Below are 22,120 nucleotides of genomic sequence, written 5' to 3' on the forward strand. Positions count from 1 at the left end.
CCACATTCAGATGATATGACTGATTCTCTGTGTCTCGAGGAGGAAGCCAAGCTCCTCCAGTTCATCGTGTGTTGTTATTGCTACTGGTACATCAGGATCCCACCGCTGCCACTGTGCCTTCTGCCTTCTGTTGTAGCTGTTTCAGACTCCCCCAAGTGAGAGCTGCAGTCGCCGGGTTCCCAGGGGAACGTAGCCTGCGTGTCGATTCCTGCACCGTCAGTCGAGGGGTCTGTGGCATCGGGTTGGAGGGTTGCTCCTTCCAGCTCACGGTATGGCTTGACTTTCCTTGCCGGTATCCACCGAGGACCTGTGGGCGATAAAACACAAGCATTGTGTCCCCACCCCAGCAGATCCACTGGCCCTCTCCAGGTCGGGTCTCCTTCGGGATCCTTATACAAGACCCGTGGTTTATTATAGAGTCTGTTGTGGTGCTAAAATGACGTTCTGCTGCGGCCGAGGCAAAACGATTTCTGGTTAAGAAATGAAGAGTGTATAAAGCCATCGCCAGTTGATTATGTGGTGTGTCCAGAGAATTCCCCCTTCTCTGTTTTAAAATGAAGGCTTTTAGTGTAGCATGTGCACGTCTGACTGTTGCCTGTCCTGTGGGGTTATGAGCAATACCTGTCTTATGCCGAATCCCCCATTGCTGCAAAATAAGTCTGCCGCCTTCCGTCTCTAAAATCCACCGTCATTCCCCGGGATCCGTCACTTTCCTTGACAGGCCGTATCGGATTGTTCCAAGCTGTGGTGGTTGGCTTTAAAACTCCTACATCTCATAAATCGTTAATTGTCTGTGATATCGCTTCATCTCTTCATCTCCCAGAATTCTGTATTGCTCCTGTGCTGGAATCTGCACAGGAGACATTTTTACTCTCCCGACTGTGACAGGTCTGGCACTAATGGAGGGTTTAACTCCAGAGACTGACCATCAGAATGATTTAAAATTAGTCCTTTTAGAATGTCTATAACTTTTATATATTCAGGAACGGGGACAATCATGACTGATATAATCGTCTTGGGAGATTTCTTATTTTTATTTCTATTTATGTTTGTACAGCTTCAATTTATTTTCCTTCCAAACCTGTGATAATCACAGGTTGTCCTTTAAATTTCCTGGGATTCCCATATATTAAGGAAACTTCCGCTCCAGCATCAATCAGGGCATTTACAGTTTGTGGGGACCATAATATTGATTCCCCTCCCTTGCCTCCTGCAGAGGGTACAAGTCAGAAAACGGTGCCCAATCCTCTCTCACCCCCGGAACCATTGATCCCCCCACGGGGGCCCTCCGTGGGCAGATGGAGGGGCCCGCTGAGGTTCGAGAAGGGGCGCCATGGGCTGACCTGTCCCTGGATCCTTGGTTTTAGAACTCTGCACTCTCTTGCGAGGTTTATTCAGCCCTCTCTGTGTATATATTCGCCACAGCTGGTCACTTGGAACACCATCAATTTTTTTCACGAGACATGTCATCTTTTCACAAAGCCATAAGCATTTCCTTCGGACAACTCCTGTTTTCACTGCCTTGAGGGCTGTCTCCAGTGTCTCGATTCCCTGCACTCCCTCGGGGGCCCCACTCTCCAAGGTCACCCAGCTGCTGTATTTTTTCTACCACATTACAAAGGGGATTTCCTGTCTTATTAATCAAAAGAGTCATGATTACATTTTTATATGCCAGTGGGGCAGCCTTAATCAGTTTATTTCTCCTGGTGACAGACAAGGGACGCCGCATCACAGTGTCAGCATCTTCTATAAAAACTGCTGCTTTTGGTGTTCGGGGGAGGCGGATGGGCGCGGGCCGGGGGCGCGGTGCTGGGCTCAGCCGCAGGCAGTTGCCCTGCAGTGGGGGGGGCGCGGGGAGGCCTGAGGCCGCTGAACAGCACCTATGCAGCATCAGGGCCATCTCTGTTTCTCATGTTGCCCACCAGCTGTACAGCTGACCCCAACCACACAAAGAGATATTCCGTACTGCATGAAGTCTTGTGAAGCAATAAAATCTGGGGGAAAGGGTGGTATTTGGTGTTATGACAAATTTTCTTTCCCAAGTAACTGTTACGCCTCAGGAAGGCCTGGAAATGTCTAAACATCTGCCTGCCAATGGGAAGTAGAGAATGAATTCCTTTGTTTGCTCGGTTTGTGCGTGCAGCTTTGACTTTACCTATTAAAGTCTCTTTATCTCAACACACAAGTCTTCTCACTTTTACCCTTCTGATTCCCTCCCCCATCTCATTGTGGGTGACTACGCAGGCAGCTGTGTGGGGCTCAGCTGCCTACTGGGGTTAGGGACCGTAGGCTGCCCACAACCTTGTCCAGTTCAGTTTTGAAGATCTTCAGGAATGGAGACTGCACAGCACATTGACAAATCCCCCATGGCATTTTCTTCTCTGTGCTGAATCAACCCAGTTCCCTCATTCTCTCCTTCTATGTCACAGAATCACAGCATCATCAAGGTTGAAAAAGCCCTTGAAGATCCTCCAGTCCACCCATGAACCTCACCCTGAACGTTCTCAACTCCACCAGATCCCTCAGCGCTTTGTCAACCCAACTCTTAAACCCCTCCAGGGATGGGGACTGCACCACTGCCCTGGGCAGCCCATTCCGACGCCCAACAACCCCTTCTGCAAAGAAATCCTTCCAAATATCCAGTCTAACCCTGCCCTGGTGCAGCTTGAGGCCATTCCCTCTTCATCTGGCACTTGTTACTTCATTAGAGACTCATCCCCACCTTTCTGCACCCTCCTTTCAGGGAGTTGTAGAGGGCCATGAGGTCTCCCCTCAGCCTCCTCTTCTCCACACTAAACACCCCCAGTTCCCTCAGCCGCTCCCCATCAGACCTGTGCTCCAGACCCTGCACCAGCTCCGTTGCCCTTCTCTGGACACGCTCAGTCATTCAATGGCCTTTTTGGAGTGAGGGACCCAAAGCGGCCTCACCAGTGCCAAGTACAGGGGTAAGATCCCTTCCCTGTCCCTGCTGGCCACCCTATTGCTGATACAAGCCAGGATACCATTGGCCTTTCTGGCCACCTGGGCACACTGCTGGCTCATGTTCAGCCAGCTGTCAATCAACACCCCCAGGTCCCTCTCTGACTGGCAGCTCTCCAGCCACTCCTCCCCAAGCCTGTAGCGCTGCTGGGGGTTGTTGTGGGCAAAGTGCAGAATCCAGCATTTGACCTTATTGAAACTCCCCCAGTTGGCCTCAGCCCATCGCTCCAGCCTGGCCAGGTCTCTCTGCAGAGCCTCCCTACCCTCGAGCAGATCAACACTCCCACCCAACTGGGTGTCATCTGCAAACTGACTGAGGGTGCACTCGATCCCCTCATCTAGATCACCAATAAAGATGTTCAACAGGAATGGCCCCAAAACCGAGCCCTGGGGGACACCACTCGTGACCGGCCACCAACCGGATTTATCTCCGTTCACCACAACTCTTTGGGCCCGGCCATCCAGCCAGGTTTTTACCCAGCAAAGCGTGTTGGATCCCTCACTACTGAAAGGCCTTTGAATGACTCGAGCGTGTCCAGAGAAGGGCAATGAACCTGGTGCACGATGTGGAGCACAGGTCTGATGGGGAACGGTTGAGGGAACTGGGGGGGTTTAGTGTGGAGAAGAGGAGGCTGACGGGAGACCTCATCGCCCTCTACAACTCCCTGAAAGGAGGGTGCAGAGAGGGGGGATGAGTCTCTTGAACCAAGTAACAAGTGAATGGCATCAAGTAGCTCCAGGGAAGGTTTAGGCCAGATATTTGGAAGTATTTCTTTCCCGAAGGGGTTGCTGGGTGTTGGAATCGGCTGCCTAGGGTAGTGGTGGAATCCCCATCCCTGGAGGTGTTTAAGAGTTGGGTTGAAAAATTGCTGAAGGATGTGGTGGAGTTGAGATCTGTGGGAGTGTCAGCTCTGTGCAGCTGTGGGACATTCAATATGTTAAGAGTCAAATCATGTGTTACTGGTAAATAATGAAGAGGTGAGCTGGCATTGGCCTGTCAGCCCTGCACAGCTGTGGGAGATTCAATACTTAAGAGCCAAATGGACATGAGCTGGTCAGCTCAGCCAGAGAGCTCTGTTTGGGGAGCTCAGTGAAGGTGCAGAGCTCTGCTTGAGAGAACTGTGCTTGGTGAGCCAGGCAGGAGCTCTGTTCTGTGCTGGCTTGGAGAAGTGTCAGCTCTGCTCTGTGCTGGCCCAGGGAAGCAGCAAGGTTTGGAGGAGAAGCAGGTCATGGAAGAAAGATAAGTCAGCTCAGAGAAAGTATGGAACTGGTTTTTGGGAGAGAGGGTTGATGATGGTCTACTTGCTGATTGGCTTATCATGAAGTGAGAGCTAAGGGAGCGAGAGCATAGTGAGAGCATGAGTATGTACCATTGTAATAATAAAGGATTTTCCTTCTGCACTTCAAAGGAGAGTCTGTGCCTCAGTTCCCACAGAGAATGGTCAGTGTGAGGTTCATGATTGGACTGGATGATCTTCAAGGTCTCTTCCAACCGAGATGATTCGGTGATACTGTGATTCTGTGTACCTGAATATCAAATTGTATTCTCACTTGAATCTCTATAGTATGGCTGGATTGAGATGTTCTATCAGTTTTACAACAAGGTGCCCTTCAAGATTTTATTTACCTACACCATTACCTCACACCAAAAACAAAGAGGGCTTGAGGGCCCTAGTGATGTCAGGCACATAATCAGTGGGGTGTGATATCCACATTACTATACCTGGCAACAGCAGTTGTCCCTGGGCTTAGAAGGTGCCATGTTACCTGCTGATGTGGTTGTGTAACCTCAGATAGTTTTGGAAAATTGAACTCAGCAATTGCTTGTACCAGGTAATTGAACAAGGTGTGCCTTTGTGGAAACAAGTGTGCAGACCCAACAGGCATCTAAGATGGTGTTGCTGAAGGAACACGCAGTGTGCAGTAGGCCGAGTCTAACTGAGGGAGAGTGCTGCATGGCCATCCACAATGCCACCACCTCTCTAGAGGAGACCCGTGCCAAGATGAAGGAGATGGCCAACAGGACCAGAGAACTGTTTCAAGCAATGAGACCGACGGATTGGCTTGATGGATGGAAGCCCAGGTCATGGGTCACATCACTGGGATCCTTGCGACTCAGGGGGTGGGAAAATGGATTGTAAATATGGTCTTTGGATATTATGCGGATTCTTGCTTTTAATGCAAAGCCTTGCAGCAGTTAGATGTATGCTCTCTCACCTTCTGTCTTCTTTTACCCCTGTACCTATTCCTGATGTACAGATCACGGTGGTCAAAGAAGAACTTGGAGGGTTTGAGGCACAGGGAGGGGGGGCGGGATGTGATAGAGGACTTGTAAAAATAGGTCCAGAAAGAAAGAGGCCTATGAGAAACAAAGACTGAGAAAAACAGCCTGAGAAAGAGATAAAGCATAATGGAGGGGAGTGGAGGCCCTCTGAGCTGAGGAATGTCTCCAACACTCGTAGTCATGGGGTGGATAGTGTGGAGGTTGAAGCTGATAAGGCTGCCCCAATACCACAGGATGCAGCTGGAGGGGGAGCCCTGTGGAGACAGGATGGTTCTGCTCTGGGGCACCTGGTCAAGTTCCAAGGGCATCTGTCTGGTGAATGACCTTTGCTTCATTATCCACAAAATGAATAGTAAAGTTAAGACCCCTCAATATGCTAATGAGACTAACAAGATCATGCTAATTACATCATCCCTTGAAACACCTTACCCCTCCCCATCCATGGGGTACGTAGGTATGTGGGTTGACCTAGGGGACTGACCCAAGGCAAAGGTGTATAAATTGACGTGGGGGCAAAGGTGGGGGGGACCCAGAGAGTGAAGTGAAGAGAAGAAGACAGATGCCTCCTGGAACCCTCCCTGGTGGGATCGATGCAGGAACCCAGACCGGAGATCTCTATTTCTCTATTCCCTTCACCTCCCTCCTTTCCTTTTCCCCCTTTCCTTCACTACTAGGAAGTAATACAAGGCATGCTGTATTGCTTGCCACAACTCGTTACATACGTAGCCAATTATCATGTATCCAATAAGTCCATTGTGGGAAGCTAATAAATATCTGGACTTTGAGACTTGTCTCACCATTGTCAACTGGGGATTTACGAATGTGAGCCACTAGTCTCCCTTGCCTGATTCGGGATGTGACACCTGCACGTGCCATTGTGTGACACCAAACTGTGGTGACCAGCTGCTGGGAAGAAATGCTGAGAGATCTGTATTCCCTGGCAGGGGGTTCTCTGAGCACTGTGCTGCAGAGCTGCTCCACGGTGCACCAGGCACCACAGTAATACACTGCTTCATCCCCCTGCTTGGCTGCTTGCACCTGCAGTGTGAGTCTGTTCTGGGAGCTCAACACTCTTCCCTTAAAGCCACCCTGGAGACCTTCTGCATAGGCATCACCGTCCCTGTAAATCCAGTCCAGAGAGCCACGTGGCCCCTGCTGGTACCAGAACATGATGTAGCTGCTCATACATTCTCCCCTCGTGCTGCACTGGAAGGTGACTCCATCTCCCTCTTGCACAGCCACTTGCCTGATGTGTTGCTCCAAGGCCACCTGGCCAGTGACTGCTGCAGTGAGGAAGAACAAGCCATGATCACGCCAAGATTCAGCAAGGGTCAGGGCAACGCTGGTGGGGGCATTGTGATGGCACTGGAGCTGGAGGGGAACTAAGTCGTTCTCTGTGAACCCAGCTGACAAAGATGGGCAGAGGAATAGAGCTGGTACCATCAGTCAGGGCTCACAAGGAAGGAGACACCACGTTTCCCTCCCTCCTTTTCATTGTCACACAAGGAACTCTTTCTGATTTTCCCATTCAAAGCAGGAAGGTTTTGCACCATGGCAGACAAATCCCTTTGGCTTTGCCAAGCTGGGATGGTGAGAAACCCACTCTCCTGTCCCTGAACCTGCTCTGAATGAGCACAGGAGGGACAAGCACCTCTCCCAGGCAAGTGGGGCCTGGGCCCTGTGCTGCCATGCTAAAACCTGGCCTTGGCAAGATGGGCTGCAGTGCCCCATGAGCAGAGTGTCCAGCCCAAGGGCAAAGCATTAGGCCCCCCGAGGTGGGAGCAGCAGGTGGGTGCCCTGCCTGTCCCCACCCTGCAGAGGAGGCAGGCTGGGCTGAGGGGCCGAACTCAGAGGGAGAAGAGGAGGAGGCCTCTTCCCACTGTGCCCCGCTGGGATGGGTGAGGAGGTCGAGCCCCAGGCACTCAGGCTGCCAGCGCTCAGCACAGCTCCACAGAGCCGTGCAGAGCACAGGGGCCTGCTCAGTTCCTGGGGGGAGCAGCACCCCTCCTTTCACTTCCCTACGAGGGGCAATAACCCCACGCCCAGGGCAGGCCACAGGGCCAGGCCCGCTCTGCCTCGCCTCTCTGCAGCTTCTCTCTGCCTGCAGAACAGCTCTGCCCACATCTTCCCTGCCTCTGCCTCTGTCACTGCAGTCACTCCTAGTCCCTGCGAGTCCCTCCCTCGCTCTGTGACAACACTGAAGGCGAGAGGCAGGGGCTGGAGGAACAGAAGAAGCTGAAGCTGTGGGCGCACTCCTGGCTGTCTCTGACCATGCTGGCCCTCAGTGTACACACACGAGCAACACCAAGCACACAGCAGAGACTATTCATCATGCCCAGTGGAAAAGCTGCTCTCTAGTGAAGCTTCTGCACTTGCACTACTCTGGGGCTCCCTGAACAATATGAGGTCTCAAAATCTAACTCAAATCTGGCTTTCCATGTCCAAATCTTAGTTCTTTCATGCTTAATATGCTTCTTGCTAGAAAAACCTCTTTCCCAGATGCTTCCTGCCTGTGGGAGAGCCTGAGAAGGAAGGAAGAAGGTTAACATGTTCATGGGTTTGTGTGTGCTTGTGGGAGACTCTGCTGATGCTGCTGCTGCAGCACATCTGTGCCTGTTTCTGGGAAAAGCCAGACCAGACTAGTCTTGGAAGCCCTCTTGTAGTAAACCACCAAAGACCTGGCTGGATTTAACTCCCTTACGTCCAGTTCTGCCCTGGCCTTGCCTGTGTGTCAAGCACCGGGCCCTTTTCCAGCTCCCTGGTGCTGCAGAAATAGGTCGCCGTGTCTGCAGCTGCTGGCGAGGGCACTTCCAGGGAGAGCTGGTTCCTGGAGGGGTCTGCAGAGCTGGTGACTCGTGTCTGGAAGGATGAAGCGATGTGCTGGAGTCACAGGAAAGGATACTGCAACACCACAGGCTGCAGGTCTCTGCCAGGAGTCTGACAGATGCAGTCCCAAGGGCAGCTGCTGTCAGTGATCTGTTGTCGCAGATGGAGTGATGCTCCTCCCTCGTAAGAGAGAAGTTGCAATATGTTTATTGATATAAAACTGAGATTGAACAAAGTTTGACAGTAAATGTGACAGTGGTTTAATAAGATTCAATGAGAAGATTCACCTGATTCTTACTACATAGAGGACAGGGTCAGACAGAACTGTCAGGGAGACCCACCCATCGAGTCATGACATTCCGACAGGACCCACTTGCTTTCTAAACTCCTTCTCAGAGAGGAGTCCAGGTGGGGCTGGATCCAATCCTAGTCCCAGACTGGGTTAATGGTTTATTTCTAAAGGACTGTATGTGTGCACTCCATCCTTTATATCCCTTAGCTAAGATCTCAAACTTCCAGCACGCTCATTCCCAATGCACTTACCGAGTATCTGACATGAGAAGGATTCTCTCAGCCTCGAGGAGTAACCCTGAGCGGTGTCCCTCCCTCTGAGCCCAGGCACAGTCCACTCACTGACTCGGCACTGAGATGGGCCCTGACCCCTGTGAAGATGCCGCAGGGGACAGCAGGGGAGGAGGAAGCTGATGTTGTTCAGGCACAGCCCAAGTCTCTCTCACTGTGGTCCCTGCAGGGCGCAGGAATAGACCGCACTGTCCCCCAGCTCCAGCCCCGTGATGATCAGCATCCCGGAGCTCTGGTCAGCCTGGCAGGAAAATCTCTGGCGGGCAAAAGGGGCTGTGTGGCTGTAGGAGCCTCCCCGGCCCTTGCTCTGCAGCAAGTACTGCAGGGCTCCACCGGCACGCTGCCGATACCAGGCCACGTAGAGATAGGCGGCCTTGGAGCTGTAAGTGCATCGTAAGCTCCCACTATTCCCTGCTCGCCACCACACTGCAGACCTCGTCGCTTGGATCTCATCACCCTGAAGTGCACCTGAAACAAAAGCAGGGCTCTTCCATCACTGCTTTGCCTTCACTGGTGCAAGAAACTGGCCCAAGAAAGGGCCAGTGAAACCTGGTAAATGATTTGTCAAAGCCCAAGTGCTTTGGGTGCCCTAGGTTAGATGGGGACCAAGGGGAAAACAGTGAGGAGCTGCTGGTAGACAGAGTGGCCAGCCTGGGTGGCTGACAGAAATATGTGGAACCAGCACCTCAGCATAAAGCACTGCATTTGGGTCTGAGGAAATGGAAATCGGCCGTGCTGGGAAAGGAGCTCCTGCAGAAAGGCCAGGACCAGCTGCGGTGCCCAGTGATGGCCCCTCTCTGCTTGGGAAGACTCCTTACCCACCTCAGCACTCGTCGGCTGCAAACCTTGTGCAGCCTGTGCTGGGCCCAGCAGGTTTGTGTCAGAGGTTTGTCCCCATCTACCCCGAGCCACAAGGTGGGCAAGGACCGTGCCGTGAGCACGGCTCTGCCGTCCACTCCTCCCTTCTCTCTTGCAATGCCACGCTCGGAGCAGGCGAGTGGCTCTGGCAGCAGGTTTGTGTTAAAGCTCCGCTGGATTTCCTGTCCCCGTGCGAACGGCACAGAAGTAGCGGGCAGAGTCCCGGGGGCCCAGGGCACGCAGCGACAGCGACGACTCGGACCGGAAATTGTCCCGGGACACCGTCGCTCGACCCTGCACTGACTGACCGTACTTAATGTATGATGAATCATAGCTAATGTAGGACACCCACTCGAGTCTGTCACCGGGTCTCTGACGGTACCACCGAATGTAGTAATTCACGAAGGTGAAGCCGGCCCCGCGGCAGGAGAGGAGCACGGAGTCCCCGGGCGCTCGCAGCCCTCCGCCGGCCTCCAGCAGCCTCAGCTGCGCCCACACCCCTGCGGACGGAGAGCGCAGGCAGCCGGGCAGGGCGCGCCCACGGCCCGAGGCCGTTCCCCCGCCGCCCCGGCAAAGCCCCCCGGGCCGGCACAGCGCCAGCCGCCACCCGCCTCTGTCCCGGCCAAGCCCCGCGCCCGGGCCAACGCCCGCCTGCCCTCCCCGGGGCTGAGCCGCGCCTGCTGCCGCCCGTCCGGCCCGAGCCGCGGCCCCAAAGCCGCCCTGGCCTCCGCCTCGGCCTCCGCCTCCTTCCGCAGCCCCGGGCTCGCTGCCCTCCCCGCCCGGCGCTCACCTGCCGGCCCCGCGGCCAAGGCCAAGGCCAGGAGCCACGGCCCCAGCCCGGGCGCCATCATGCCCTGCCGCGCCGGGGCCGGCCGGGGCCGCCGAGGAGCCGAGCGGAGCCGCGCTCGGGCCCGCTCCTGCCCGCCCCGCCGCCTCGGCCCCTCGCCGGGGCAGCGCCGACGCCTGTGCCCGCCCACAACAGCCCCGCCCCGGCGCCCCGGGGCCGCGGCCCCTTCGCGGCAGGAGCAGGGGGGGCGCGGGGAGGGCCGCGGGGCAGGGCCGGCGGCACAGCAGGAGCGCGGCGCCCCGGCACACGAAGGCTCCTGGCCCTTGGCTCCCAGCGCGGCTCCGGCGCTGGCCCGCCTGCTCGCCCTGCCGAGCCCTGCCCAAGGGGGTCGGCGCCTCGGCCGGGCGCAGCTGGGACCCTTGTGGCCCCGGCGCCGGCTCCGGCCCCAGCGCCAGGGACGGGCTGTCGGCCCGCACATCCCCTCGCAGGCCCCTCCCCGTGCCCCCAGCCCGCCCTGGCCTCACCCCCGGCCCTGCCCGCGGGCACCGGGGCACACGGTGCCGGAAGCATCCCCTCCTCTCTTATCCCGTGGCCCCACACTCCTCCTTTCCCCACTGCAGCCCCACACGTCTCTCCAGCTATTCTTGCTCTTGTCTCCTGCTACGTTGTACAGTTTTCCTGTGGGTGACATCCTCATTGAGAAAACAGCAGAGGTGGGCAGTGGTAGATGCTCGTAGGGAGGTGCTGGGGCTGCTCTGACTGCTTTGGTGCTCAGGAACCGAGTGTTCTTGTCTCTCTTCCTGGGACTGGAAATAATCCCTTGGACACGGGAGTCCACATAGCCAGAACTTAACTACCTCCACCTTACCCCACATTTGCTCTGCCTGTACCCTTGTCACCACTGCCTGCCCCATCTTCACCCCACTCCGTGCTCCAGTCAGACCCCCAGTCAGACTCTCTTGGCACTCATCTGGCCTGTTCCACCCCTGAACCCAAAAGCTGATGTGGTAAAGAGAAAGTCATTGGAATTGCCAGGGCACCCTTGGTCTCTTGTTGTCATTCCTGCCAGGATACAAGAAGGTGTCCTTCAGCTCCAGTGTGGTGATGCCCAACGTACTGCAGTCATGGCTGACATCATGGGAAAATGTCTTGTGAGTGACTAGACCTATGTGGCTGCAGGAGGCTCCCAAGCTGAGTCCTGCCTGGGCTCTGGGCTGGCCAAGCCAAATTGTCTGCGGGTCCCCGGTGGTACCAAACAGTGAGCGCAAGCCTGGGGGAACCCCATCATCATCATTATCATCATCATCATCATCATCATCATCATCTTTATCTTCACCTTCACCTTCACCTTCCTTTTCATCATCTTATTCATCTTCATCTTTATCAATCATCATTATTTGATGCTCTCAGGGCAGTGTTAGGGGGTACATTTTATTAATATGTAGAGCCTCTTGCCTCATGGGCTGCAATGCTATTGGTCGCTTAGGTATTTCTTAGTTTCACTACATTTTCTTTAACTTTTCTCTTTATCAGTATTTTCCAAAGAAGTTGACTTTATGCTGATTGGGATGTGAGAGGATCTCATCATTTAACAATATGCAGCACAGAGAAGGATACCCTGCCTGGCACTGGGGCATTAAGGTAAAAGCTGCTTTCCTGCTTCTTGGTTGCTCTGCAAAGAGGAGCAAGATGAGGGTCTGTGGTCTGTCCAGCAGCTGTGTGGAGTGCTAGGGCTGACCAGGAGCAAAGCAGAGACATGGATCCCCCAGCTTTGCCCATAGCTCGTCCAGGACACTGTCAGCCAGCAGCATTGGGTTTTGCAGTGTCAGCTCCAGGAGGAACCAAGAGCAGGTAAGGATTGGTGCTGCAGCTGGAGGTTATGTCCAGGGGTCTTGATCAGCCCCTCAAGGGGTGTTGGTTTCTGTGTGAGGAGGTGAGGAAAGCTGAGTGCCTCGGTTCATCTGCAAACAGTCCCATAGTACTGCGTTTCTAAGTCCCTGGTCTGAACACCTCTGCATAGATGGGGTCTTTGAGAAAAGTAAGGAGGAGTTGGGATGGGAGATATTGGAAAGGTTGATATAAGAAGGAGAGGAACATTTCAGGGATGAGAGCACTGCCAAGGTTGGAACATGCAGAGCCTCACTCCTCCCGTGCTGTTCTAGGCGATGCAGATTTTGCACGAGCGGAAATGGGGCTTAGCTCAGCGTGGTCTTTCAGAACACAGTAATAAAGCGCAGTGTCCTGGAAAGAGACACTCGCTATTTTTAGGGGGGCTGTTCTATTTTTGTGGACCACCATGGAGAATTTGTTGTTCCGGAACTTGTCATTCCCTGAAGCTCTATATGCTTCCAGGAGAATTTCCAAGGTTTCACCGGGGAGTTGGCGGTACCAGAAGAAATTCAAACTGCTGTCATCATCCTTGGTAGTGGACTGGCAGGGCAGAACCACTTGCTGCCCAACTGTGGCTGACACTTCGGAGAAGAACTGCGTCTGCGGGTCACCTCCAACAAGACCTGCAACACAGGCAGAAATGTGTCTGTGGAGCAGCTTGCTTCCTTCTCTTACTTGTTCTGTGTTTAAGGCTATGTTTACCCCAAACCCTTCTGTCTTTTCAAAGAAAAGGAAAGTTCAGATCTCTACTTCTGTCACCCATTTTGTCAGTACAGACCTTCACGTAGCCTACTAAAAACTGTGTGAGACAAAAGGAAATGCACGAATACACCTACCTGACTGCATTAGCAGGACACATGCTGGTACAACCACGGTGAAGATGATTTTCCCTGGCTCCAGAATCCCTGTCCCTCCGGAGACTCTCAGCACACTACAGAATGAGACACTCTCGGCAGCACAATGAAATGACTGCATCCTGCAGAGCGTGCCAGAGTGTGTGACACAATCACACCTCTGGGGTGAGGAGGACAAGAAGGAGGCCCATTCACCTTTTACCTTTACTTTTCTCCACAGCAGAGAGTGGACAATCTCAGGGGCTTCCTGCACTTTTCCCTGGCTTTCCCTCTCCCTTTGTAAGATTTACTCTGTGAGAGAACATCTCTCCCATGCTGTAGCGTGCATCTGCTTTTGTGTGCTCTTTGATGGTGGGAGGGCTTTTGAAAGCACAACGGCTCCTCATAACGTTCAGTGCTCTGGGAAACACAGGTGTAGTGTTCTTTTCAAAAGATTTCAGATTTCTCTTAGTTTAGCCTTTGTTATTTTGGAAGAAGTCGTTCAGTATTCCTCCATGCATGAGGACTTGGAGACAGGGGAGGAAGCTGATAAAGGGGAAAGAAAGGTATTTTAATGGGTGAACATATGAATTCCTAGACTAGGGGGATGGACTCAGGGGGTATTCCCAGCATAGAGGGGTTGACTCAGTGTGGGCTGGGGCAGGGCAGGCTGGTGGGTGGTGGAGTGGGTAGGTTTGCAGCCCCATCACCAGCACAGCTCTATACCTGTGCAAGGTATAAGGGCAGGGCTTGGGGCTCCCCAGCCTCTGCTGGCACAGTGAAAATTAAAGGGATCAAGAATGGGACAGGGACAGGGGTGGGAGGCAAAATCCTGGTGTTTGGAGCCAGTGAGCAGAGAAGTGCCAAGGAGCAGCCCTGGCACTGGGAACTGCTCCTGGGAATCACCTTTCTCTCTCTCCAAGCCTTCTGACAAATCCTCAGCCTTTGCTGTGTTTCTCATTTTGGTGGGTACTTTGCATACAATGGAGGGAGGAGCCTTCACTGCTGTGTATCTAATTCCGCAGTAATATACTCCTCTGTTAGTCAAGGCTGCAAGGTGAGGTTGGCCCTGTAAATCATGGACCCTCATCTGAAATCTGTCCAGGAGGTGAACATCCCCTGGACAAAGCAGCCACTGTTCTTGGAAGACCCAGAAGTGCCCGGAAGGTACCTGGGCTCACTGCTCCTGGATGACCAGTACCAGAAGAAGGAGGGATTTCAGTACATGGAAGCAATGGTGCAGGTATCTGGGATGGATGGCCCAAATGACATGAGCACTTTGAGAGCAACAGGAAGGAGCTGGTTTGGTGCAGTGCCTGTGGGAGGGCAACAAGTTACTTATGTTTCCCCCTTTGGTCAGAAGGGCAAAGGCCTGCACCTGGGGATGAACAATCCCACACACCAGTATGTGCAGCAGAAAATGTCCTGGATGGTCCTGCTGGACACCAAGTTGACAATGAGTCAGTAATGTTTCCTTGACTCAAACAAGGAGCTTATAAAGCAAACTCCATCCTTTTGTACTGTGTGTTTGGGACAACAACTCTGTCCTGGGCTGGTGAGGAACAGAGAGGTGACTTCCAGCTATGCTGAGGGTCTCTGAATACTGTCATATTGAATTAAACTAAGAATCCAAACTGATGTCAAACCATCCTTGTTGGGGCCTGAGATCAGCAGCAGTGGACTGTGAGCTTTGCAGGGGCGAGAAAAGGAGGGCTGAAGATACAGAAGGCTGCATTTCAGTGCCTGCGCTGTGGACAGTTTTCTGCTGGATTTGTTCTGTTCATCTGCACTCAGGCTCCTTCTGGCTCTGGCTGTTCTGTGGAGCTCATGGACAGAGCAGTGGAGAGTGCCCCTGCTGTGACTGGCAAATTCCCTCATGAAGACACACAAGGACACACAAACACATGCTCATGCACAATGGTGTACAGTCATGCAAAAATCTGCACTGACAAACACTTGCACAAATCCAACATGCAGCCAAGTGCAGACAAGAGAACACATACATAAACATGACCAACTGTGCACTCAGCTGGGGAAACCACGGGGCCAGCCCTAACAGGGATTCTGGGGAGCATTTTGGGGAAGGACAAGGCCCTAATCATGCTACCAGTGTTGTCCAGGTACCCAGGGAGACTGCATAGAGAGGGGAGGTGTATTGGGAGCCTTGTGGAAGAAGCTGTATTTGAGATAGTGATCTTGGGCAAGATATGTCTGCTCTATTGGATCTGTCACTAAAAGCGTAGAAGCCTGTACATTAGCATGAGTAGCTGCTGCAAGGGAATCTGCTGGAGTGCCCTGTGCCAGCCCGTTCTGCGTGCTGGTGGGTGTTATGGCAGAAATAACCTTCCAATATGTAAGGAGAAGATGTACAATTTTCTTTTTGTTACACAAAATAAAAGGCACCACAGCACGGGAGTGAACCAGAAGCTCTTTCTGGATGTGAACATGAACATACACACACACACCACTGAGAACCAGGATGCCCAGTGCTGGCTCTCAGTCCCTCTAGATGACTCTAGACAAGTCTTTCACTCCCTATAGTTAAGGCAAGGAAGCAGACACCATCAGCTTCAGCGAGCTCAAGAGGTTGACAGTGGTTCAGTCAGCTGTTTTCTTACTAGAAGAGAGAGAGAAAACACAGCAGAGCTGAAGCTGCCATGGCCTTGCCAGGCATTGAGCCTCTCCATGTCCCAAGTCTGTGTGTCAGGGATAACGTAAAAACTAGAGAATGCCCATATTGCTGCAGCCACAAAGAATCCCCACATCACAAGTGAGAAAATTCTTACAGCCTTAGATGCTCCCAGCTGTGCTTAGTGATCTCCTTAGTAGAGATGTGGGGGTGTGGGAGCAGCCCCAGCTCTGTAAAGGAAATGGTGCCTCAGTGGTGTATTCACACAGCAGCAGAGTGTGGTATCTTCGGAACAAGCCGGACTCCCCAAAGGCTGCAAACACTGAGGCTGAGAGAATTACAGAATGAGGTTGGAAGGTACCTCTGGATGTCATCTGGTCCAAACCTCCTGATCAAGCAGGGCCACCTAAAGCCAGTTGCCCAGGACCATGTCAATGTGGTTTTTGAGTATCTCTAAAGAAAATGGTTTGGCAACCTCCCTGGGCAACCCATGGCAGTTGTCAGTCACTCCCATAGCACAGTACAGTGTGTTGCCTCCTTGCCAGGGCACGGGACACTGTGCAGATCCCATCCACAGAAGGGTTACCCCACATTTGTTAGTCACACTTTTAAAGAATTTCCTTCAAATAAAACCAGATCTAATCATCATTACTACTGTTAAACACTAAAACTAGGTAGGAAGTTTATTGCACATGAACAAACACCAGCAACATTCACATCCTTGTTTCTTAGGGTGTAAATCAAGGGGTTCAGCAGGGGAGTAAGAACAGTGTAAAGAACAGCTGCAGCTCTGACAGTAGACAGTTAAAAATACCAGAAAGTAAAAAAACCTTTTGGCAACATTGCCCTTAGTTTGAATTGTAAAACCTACAGGGATCCTGTGCCCTTTTCCTACATTTCCAAGATCATTTTTGTTGGGCCAACAAGGCAGGGGTCATGCCAAGAGTCACTCTGGCAGTTCTTTGGCCAAAGGACTTTCTAATCTGTCAGAAAAAATGCCATCCCTCCCTCTTTTCTACAAGGATGACTGCAGATCGTATCATCTTTAAGAACTTTCTGCTTCTTAGAATGTTTACTGTGGTAGGGATAGGAAGTCCAACTGTGCTGCTGCAGATAATGGTTATTAATAGCATGACTAGGGAAAAAAGACTTCAGGCATGGAAGTGAAACACCTTTATAAAACTTTGGCCTTCAGTCATTCTGAGATACACTTTCATTAGACATAATTCCATGGTGGGGAACATTAGTACGGGCATTTCCATTCTTCCACTTGTACACTTTTGTCAAGACATCTGGATTTTCTTGGCAGGAAATATGATATGAGACTGTAATGGCTGCCAAAATATATCTCCATCAATCAGAAGGGATGAGATTTAAACATAAAAAAATCCTCTCCCCTCAAAATGACAGTCAATTCCTGAGCACAAACTCTCTGAGGGGACAAGTGAAGCAGCTCTGCCCCACCCCTGCAGCTCTCTTGGGAAGTGCACCCAGCACCCTTGTCCTCACTGATCTTCAAGTTCTCCTGCACACTCTGCCTCAGAGCAATTAGATCCCCCTCAGAAATACACTGTTTCACTGTCCCCATTTCTGTGCTCACTGCAACTCAATTCTCACATACTTGGCTTCTGTTTCCAGCCTGAACACCTTCAGCAGCATTGGTGACTTCTCCCTGCTAGTCCAATCCATCCATGCTGGCCATGGCCCCTAGACTGAGTGGTGGAGGGCAGTGGAGGGTGGAGTAGCAGCTCTGGGCCATCCCAAGGGCTGTTCTCCAAAATACCGCTCTTGCCATTCTGCAAAGCAAATCATCTTCTGGAGACCCACACTCTCCCACCACCACCCCACTGAAGCTCCAACTAAGAACAGGCAAGAGGAACACGCTTCCTCAAGAGCTCTTGGGGCTGCTGAGCCCTCAGGGCCTCCTGCCTTTCTGGGCATTTGTGGGCACAGACACAGCAAGGTAAGGCCTGATGGTCAGTGGCAGCAGAGCAGCCAGGGGTGACTTCCTCAGCTCCAAGGATGGAGGATGGTGCCCAAAAGAGGAGCCACTGCAGGGTGTCCCAGCCTCCCATTCTCTGTGAATGGAGAAGAGTCTCCTTGTGCCCTCACCCCTTTTTACCCCAGAGCAACACCCTTCTCCTCTGGCAGCTTAGGAAGTGTTAGAATGGGCAAGGACCACATGGAGACCAGGCTTGAATGCAGCAGAACTTTAATGAGTCAAAAGAGGGAAACAAAGTCACTCCAAGTGGAGGTCAGCAGTGCAGGGATCCCCGGGGGGAAGCCATGACTCTGCGGTTCTTGGCTGTAGAGAAGTTTATTTATGATGTCTATCTGCCTGCCCCATAGAGGGAGAGGAGACAGATGGTCCCCACCAGGCTGGACTTGGAGAGATCTTGCTGTCAATGGGAACCAAAGCAAAGAAAATGGAGAGAAAGACAAAGCCATTCAGCTATCCCGAAAACAACTTCCAAAGTGTCAATCCTCTGGCCAGCACAACATTCTGAGTTCTTCAAGGTGTGTCCCTGGGGCTTTGCCAGCGCCTTTAGCAAGGGGGGCACCTTCTGCCACAGTAGCGGCTGGTAATGCAGGAGAGGTCAAAGCCCCCAGAGTTGATGGGCACTCCGTCACAGCTGAGGATGCTGCCAACGGCAGCGGAGGTGGAGGAGCCCACAACGGTGTTCTGTGGGAAGGAGCTGAGGATGGGTCCGGGCAGGGTCACCACCACGGGGGAGGGCTGGATGGCCACGGTGGAGCTCTGGCACTGCCTGACACAGGGCTCATTGCAGCTGTTGGCCAGTGGGGTGGGGCCGCAGGGCCGGCATGGCAGGCACTGGTCGTAGCAGGACATGTCTCTGAGGGTGGAGGTGCACCTGGGAGAGAGGGCAGGGAGGAAGCAGAGCACAAGGGTGGGTGAGGAGCTGACTCGTTACCCTGGCACAAAGGAGCCACGGACACTACTGACTGGGGAGACGGAAATTGTGCCAGGAGCCACACAGTCTTCATTGCCCTACAAAGAGCAGTAGGGCCCAATGTACCTCTGTCCTAATTTGTAAACTAAAGGCCCCTCAGCCACATCCCAGACTCTCTCTAAGCAGACCTCCTCCCCATGTCCCTTTGTCATGACAAGAAGACCCAAACCCCAGGACAGGACAGAGCAATTTCAGCTGGGATGTCTCTCAAGTGCAGATCTCCCTTTGGAAGAGGAGGAGAAGGGGCTTCAGACTCACCTGGTTCCCAAGCAGAAGGAGCCAAGAGAAGGGCATGAGAGAGCAGGGACTTGGGCTGCCTTTTATACCTGCCCTTCACTGCCGCAGGACCAGAGGAACCTTTGCAGAGGTAACAATTTTCTGAACAAGCTCATCTTGAATGCAAACCATCGCAGCTAATGCTATGGGCTGTGCTTTCATTTCCTGCACTGCTCCTTTTCATTTCCAGGTTTGTGCCATGCCCATTCCCCAGTGAAGGCTTGTTCTGAGCACTGGGATGAAAGGCCCCATGATTTCTAGGGCAGGAATGCAGCAGTGCTGGCAGAAGACTCAGCTCAAGTACTGGACAGGTCCAGAGCAGGCAAGTGATGTCAGTCTGGGTCACTCTGGTGGGGCTGTTTGAAGAGTTGTTCTCAGGAGGAAGCTCCAGACATTCTCCGCCAGATTCAATGGGCTACCGTGTATGAGCATGTGCCACATCCAGTCCATCTCTTTCCTTCCCTCCTCAGCTCACCTCAGTGGTCATTTTTTGTTGCCTTGCCCAGTGTTTGCATTGTGCTGCTGGGTTTTGACCCCAGCCTGCCTAATAATGCCCTCTGGAAAAAATTCTGGCCTGTTTCAACTCATCCCCTCTCTGTGCAGTCTGTGAGCCCACAAACAATGGACATGTGAAGAGCACTCTGCCATGAGTCCATCACCCCACCAAGAGAATTTTTTTTCTCAGACTATATAAAATTGTTCCTCTACCAGAAGCACAAAGCTTCAGGCTACCCAGCTTGGTGCACAAATGATGACAGAACACTCTGTATGTTGAAGATGTTGGGCAGAAATAATGTCATTTTTCAGCCTGAACATTACAAGAAAACACTACAAAACCTCAAATTGTAAAACTTTTAAAATTCTCTGTGGGGAAAATCTGAACAGAGATCCATCCTACCCAATATAAACTTTGTTAGACAACCAGATGAGTTACCTCTTTTTTTCCAGCTTATGATATGTCCTCTTGTGACGTTACTGATGAGGACGTGGCCATTGTTTCATGGAAGCATGCCAAAGGGCTCATGACCATGGAGTACAGTACTGACATTTCTATAGTTTGCTTCACAACAGCATATGCACACCTAGAGCTTTGCAGTCTCTTAGGTGCCCTGTAAGACCATTGTCTTTATCTTGACACAGACTCTATGATACCTGTGAGTCATCAGGGGACTCGGACTTCCCTGCTTGGCAACGACTTATGCAAGTTGTCAGGTAATTTTCTGCCAGATGAATATGTTTTGGAGTTTGTGTCATCAGGTCCTAAATCCTACAGCTACTCACAGTCTGAAGAGAAGTGTTGTTAAAGGTTAAAGGTGTCATTCTAAATGCAACAGAGGAAAAATCAGTTCCGAGACTCCGAGGGATCTTGTGTTGCATTATGGTATAAATCCAGATAATGATGACCCTAAAAAGATTGTGATAGAGCAGCATTCTATCACCAGGAGCAAGCAGAAGTGGGTAATAGAAACCAAGGCTCCTTTGCAAGATGCAGAAGGTGGTCTATGACAAGAGTACTGAGTAAAAATTTAAAAGCCTCCTCTATGGCTTTTGATCATGGACACGCACTGAAAACATCCCTTTTCTGCTATCCTGGAAGGCCTTAGAAACTGTGGGAAAAGTTATTTCATAAACAGTCTTTTGGAGAATGACATAATGGTTGATGTTGGAAGGGACCACTAGAAGTGACCTTGTCCAACCATCCTTCTGAAGCATGGCCATCCAATGCAGGTTCCCCAGGACCATGTCCAGATGGCTTTTGAATATCTCCAAGGAAGGAGAATCCCCAACTTCTCTGGGCAACTCATGACAGTGCTCAGTCACCCTCACCAGTAAAAAAGTGTTTCCTGATATTTCAGACAGAGCCTCCTGTGTTTCAGCCTGTTTCCATTGCCTGTGGTCCTGACACTGGGCACCTCTGAGAAGAGCCTGGCTTTGTCTTCTTTGCACCCTCCTTTGAGGTATTTAGATACATTGATAAGATCCACCCTGAGCACTCTCTTCTTTGTGCTGAACAGTCCCAGCTCTCTCAGCCTTTCCTCATAGAAGAGATGCTCTAGTTCATTCATCCTCTTCGTGACCCTTTATTGGATTCTCTCCAGTTCTTCCATATGTCCCTTGTACTGGGGAGTCTAGAACTGGATGCAGTACTCCAAGAGTGAACTCACCAGTGCTGAGTAGAGAGGAACAATCACCTTCCTTGATCTTCTGGCAACAGCCTTCCCATTGCAGCCCAGAACACTGTTGGCTCTCTTTGGAGCAAGGGCACATTGCTGGCTTATTGTCAACTTGGTGTCCAGAGGAACAACCCAGGTCTTTTTCTGCAAAGCTGCTTTACAGATGAGTGGTCCCCAGCACATACTGGTGCATGGAGTTATTCCTCCCCAGGTGCAGGACTTTTCTCTTCCCCTTGTTAAACTGCAGGAGGTTCCTCTCAGTCCATTTCTCCAGCCTGTCGAGGTCCCTTTGCATGGCAGCATGATCCTCTGGTGTATCAGCAGCTCTTCCCAGTTTAGTGTCAACTGTCAGCTTGCTGAGGGTACACTTTGCCCTGTCAACCAGATCATTAATTAAGATGTTGAACAGGATTGGAACAAGTATTGACTCCTTCAGACACCACTAGTTACTGGTTCCCAATAAGTCTTTGTTCAGTCAGTTTTCAATCCATTTCACTGTCTGCTCATCCAGCCTATACATCAACAACTTCTCTTTAAGGATCCTATGAAAGTCAGTGTAGAAAGCCGTACTGAAATCAAGGTAGACTATATACACCACTCTTTTCTTGTCTACCAAGCTAGTCATTGTAGCTGGATATCAGCATGGTCAAGTATGACTTCCCCTTGGTGAATGCACACTGACTGCACCTAATCACCTTTAGTCCTTCGTGTGCCTGGAAACTCTTTCCAGGATTAACTGTTCTATCACTTTCCCAGGGTGTGCATGAACTCCAGCAGAGCACCTCTCCTTGTTGACTTGTCTATGACTTGGCTGATGAAGTTGTCAATGCTCTTCAGGAAACTCCTGCCTTGCTTATGTCCTGCTGTCTTTTCCCTCCTGGAGTTATTGTGGTGGTTGAAGTTCCCCATGAGGACCAGGGTCTGTAGAGGGCCTCATCCACTGGTTCTTCCTAGTCAGGTGGCCTTTAGCAGACACACCCTACAATGCCACCCTTTCCTGTCTTCTCTTCAGCCCTTACCCACAAGCTCT

General features: G+C 51.9%; 1 protein-coding gene across 1 annotated transcript; it reads right to left on the reverse strand.

The window, feature by feature from the left end:
* Positions 1-18,213: 18,213 nt before the first annotated feature.
* Positions 18,214-18,519, reverse strand: LOC141953714 (feather keratin Cos1-2). The gene has a single exon (XM_074892507.1). The coding sequence runs from the start codon at positions 18,517-18,519 to the stop codon at positions 18,214-18,216; it is 306 nt and encodes a 101-aa protein (XP_074748608.1).
* Positions 18,520-22,120: the final 3,601 nt, after the last annotated feature.

Source organism: Strix uralensis, chromosome 22, assembly GCF_047716275.1.
Source record: "Strix uralensis isolate ZFMK-TIS-50842 chromosome 22, bStrUra1, whole genome shotgun sequence".
In the NCBI taxonomy this organism is placed as follows: domain Eukaryota; kingdom Metazoa; phylum Chordata; class Aves; order Strigiformes; family Strigidae; genus Strix; species Strix uralensis.

Coding starts and splice junctions, on each gene's coding strand:
- LOC141953714 (XM_074892507.1), bottom strand. CDS start 18,519: ATGTCCTGCTACGACCAGTGCCTGCCATGCCGGCCCTGCGGCCCCACC.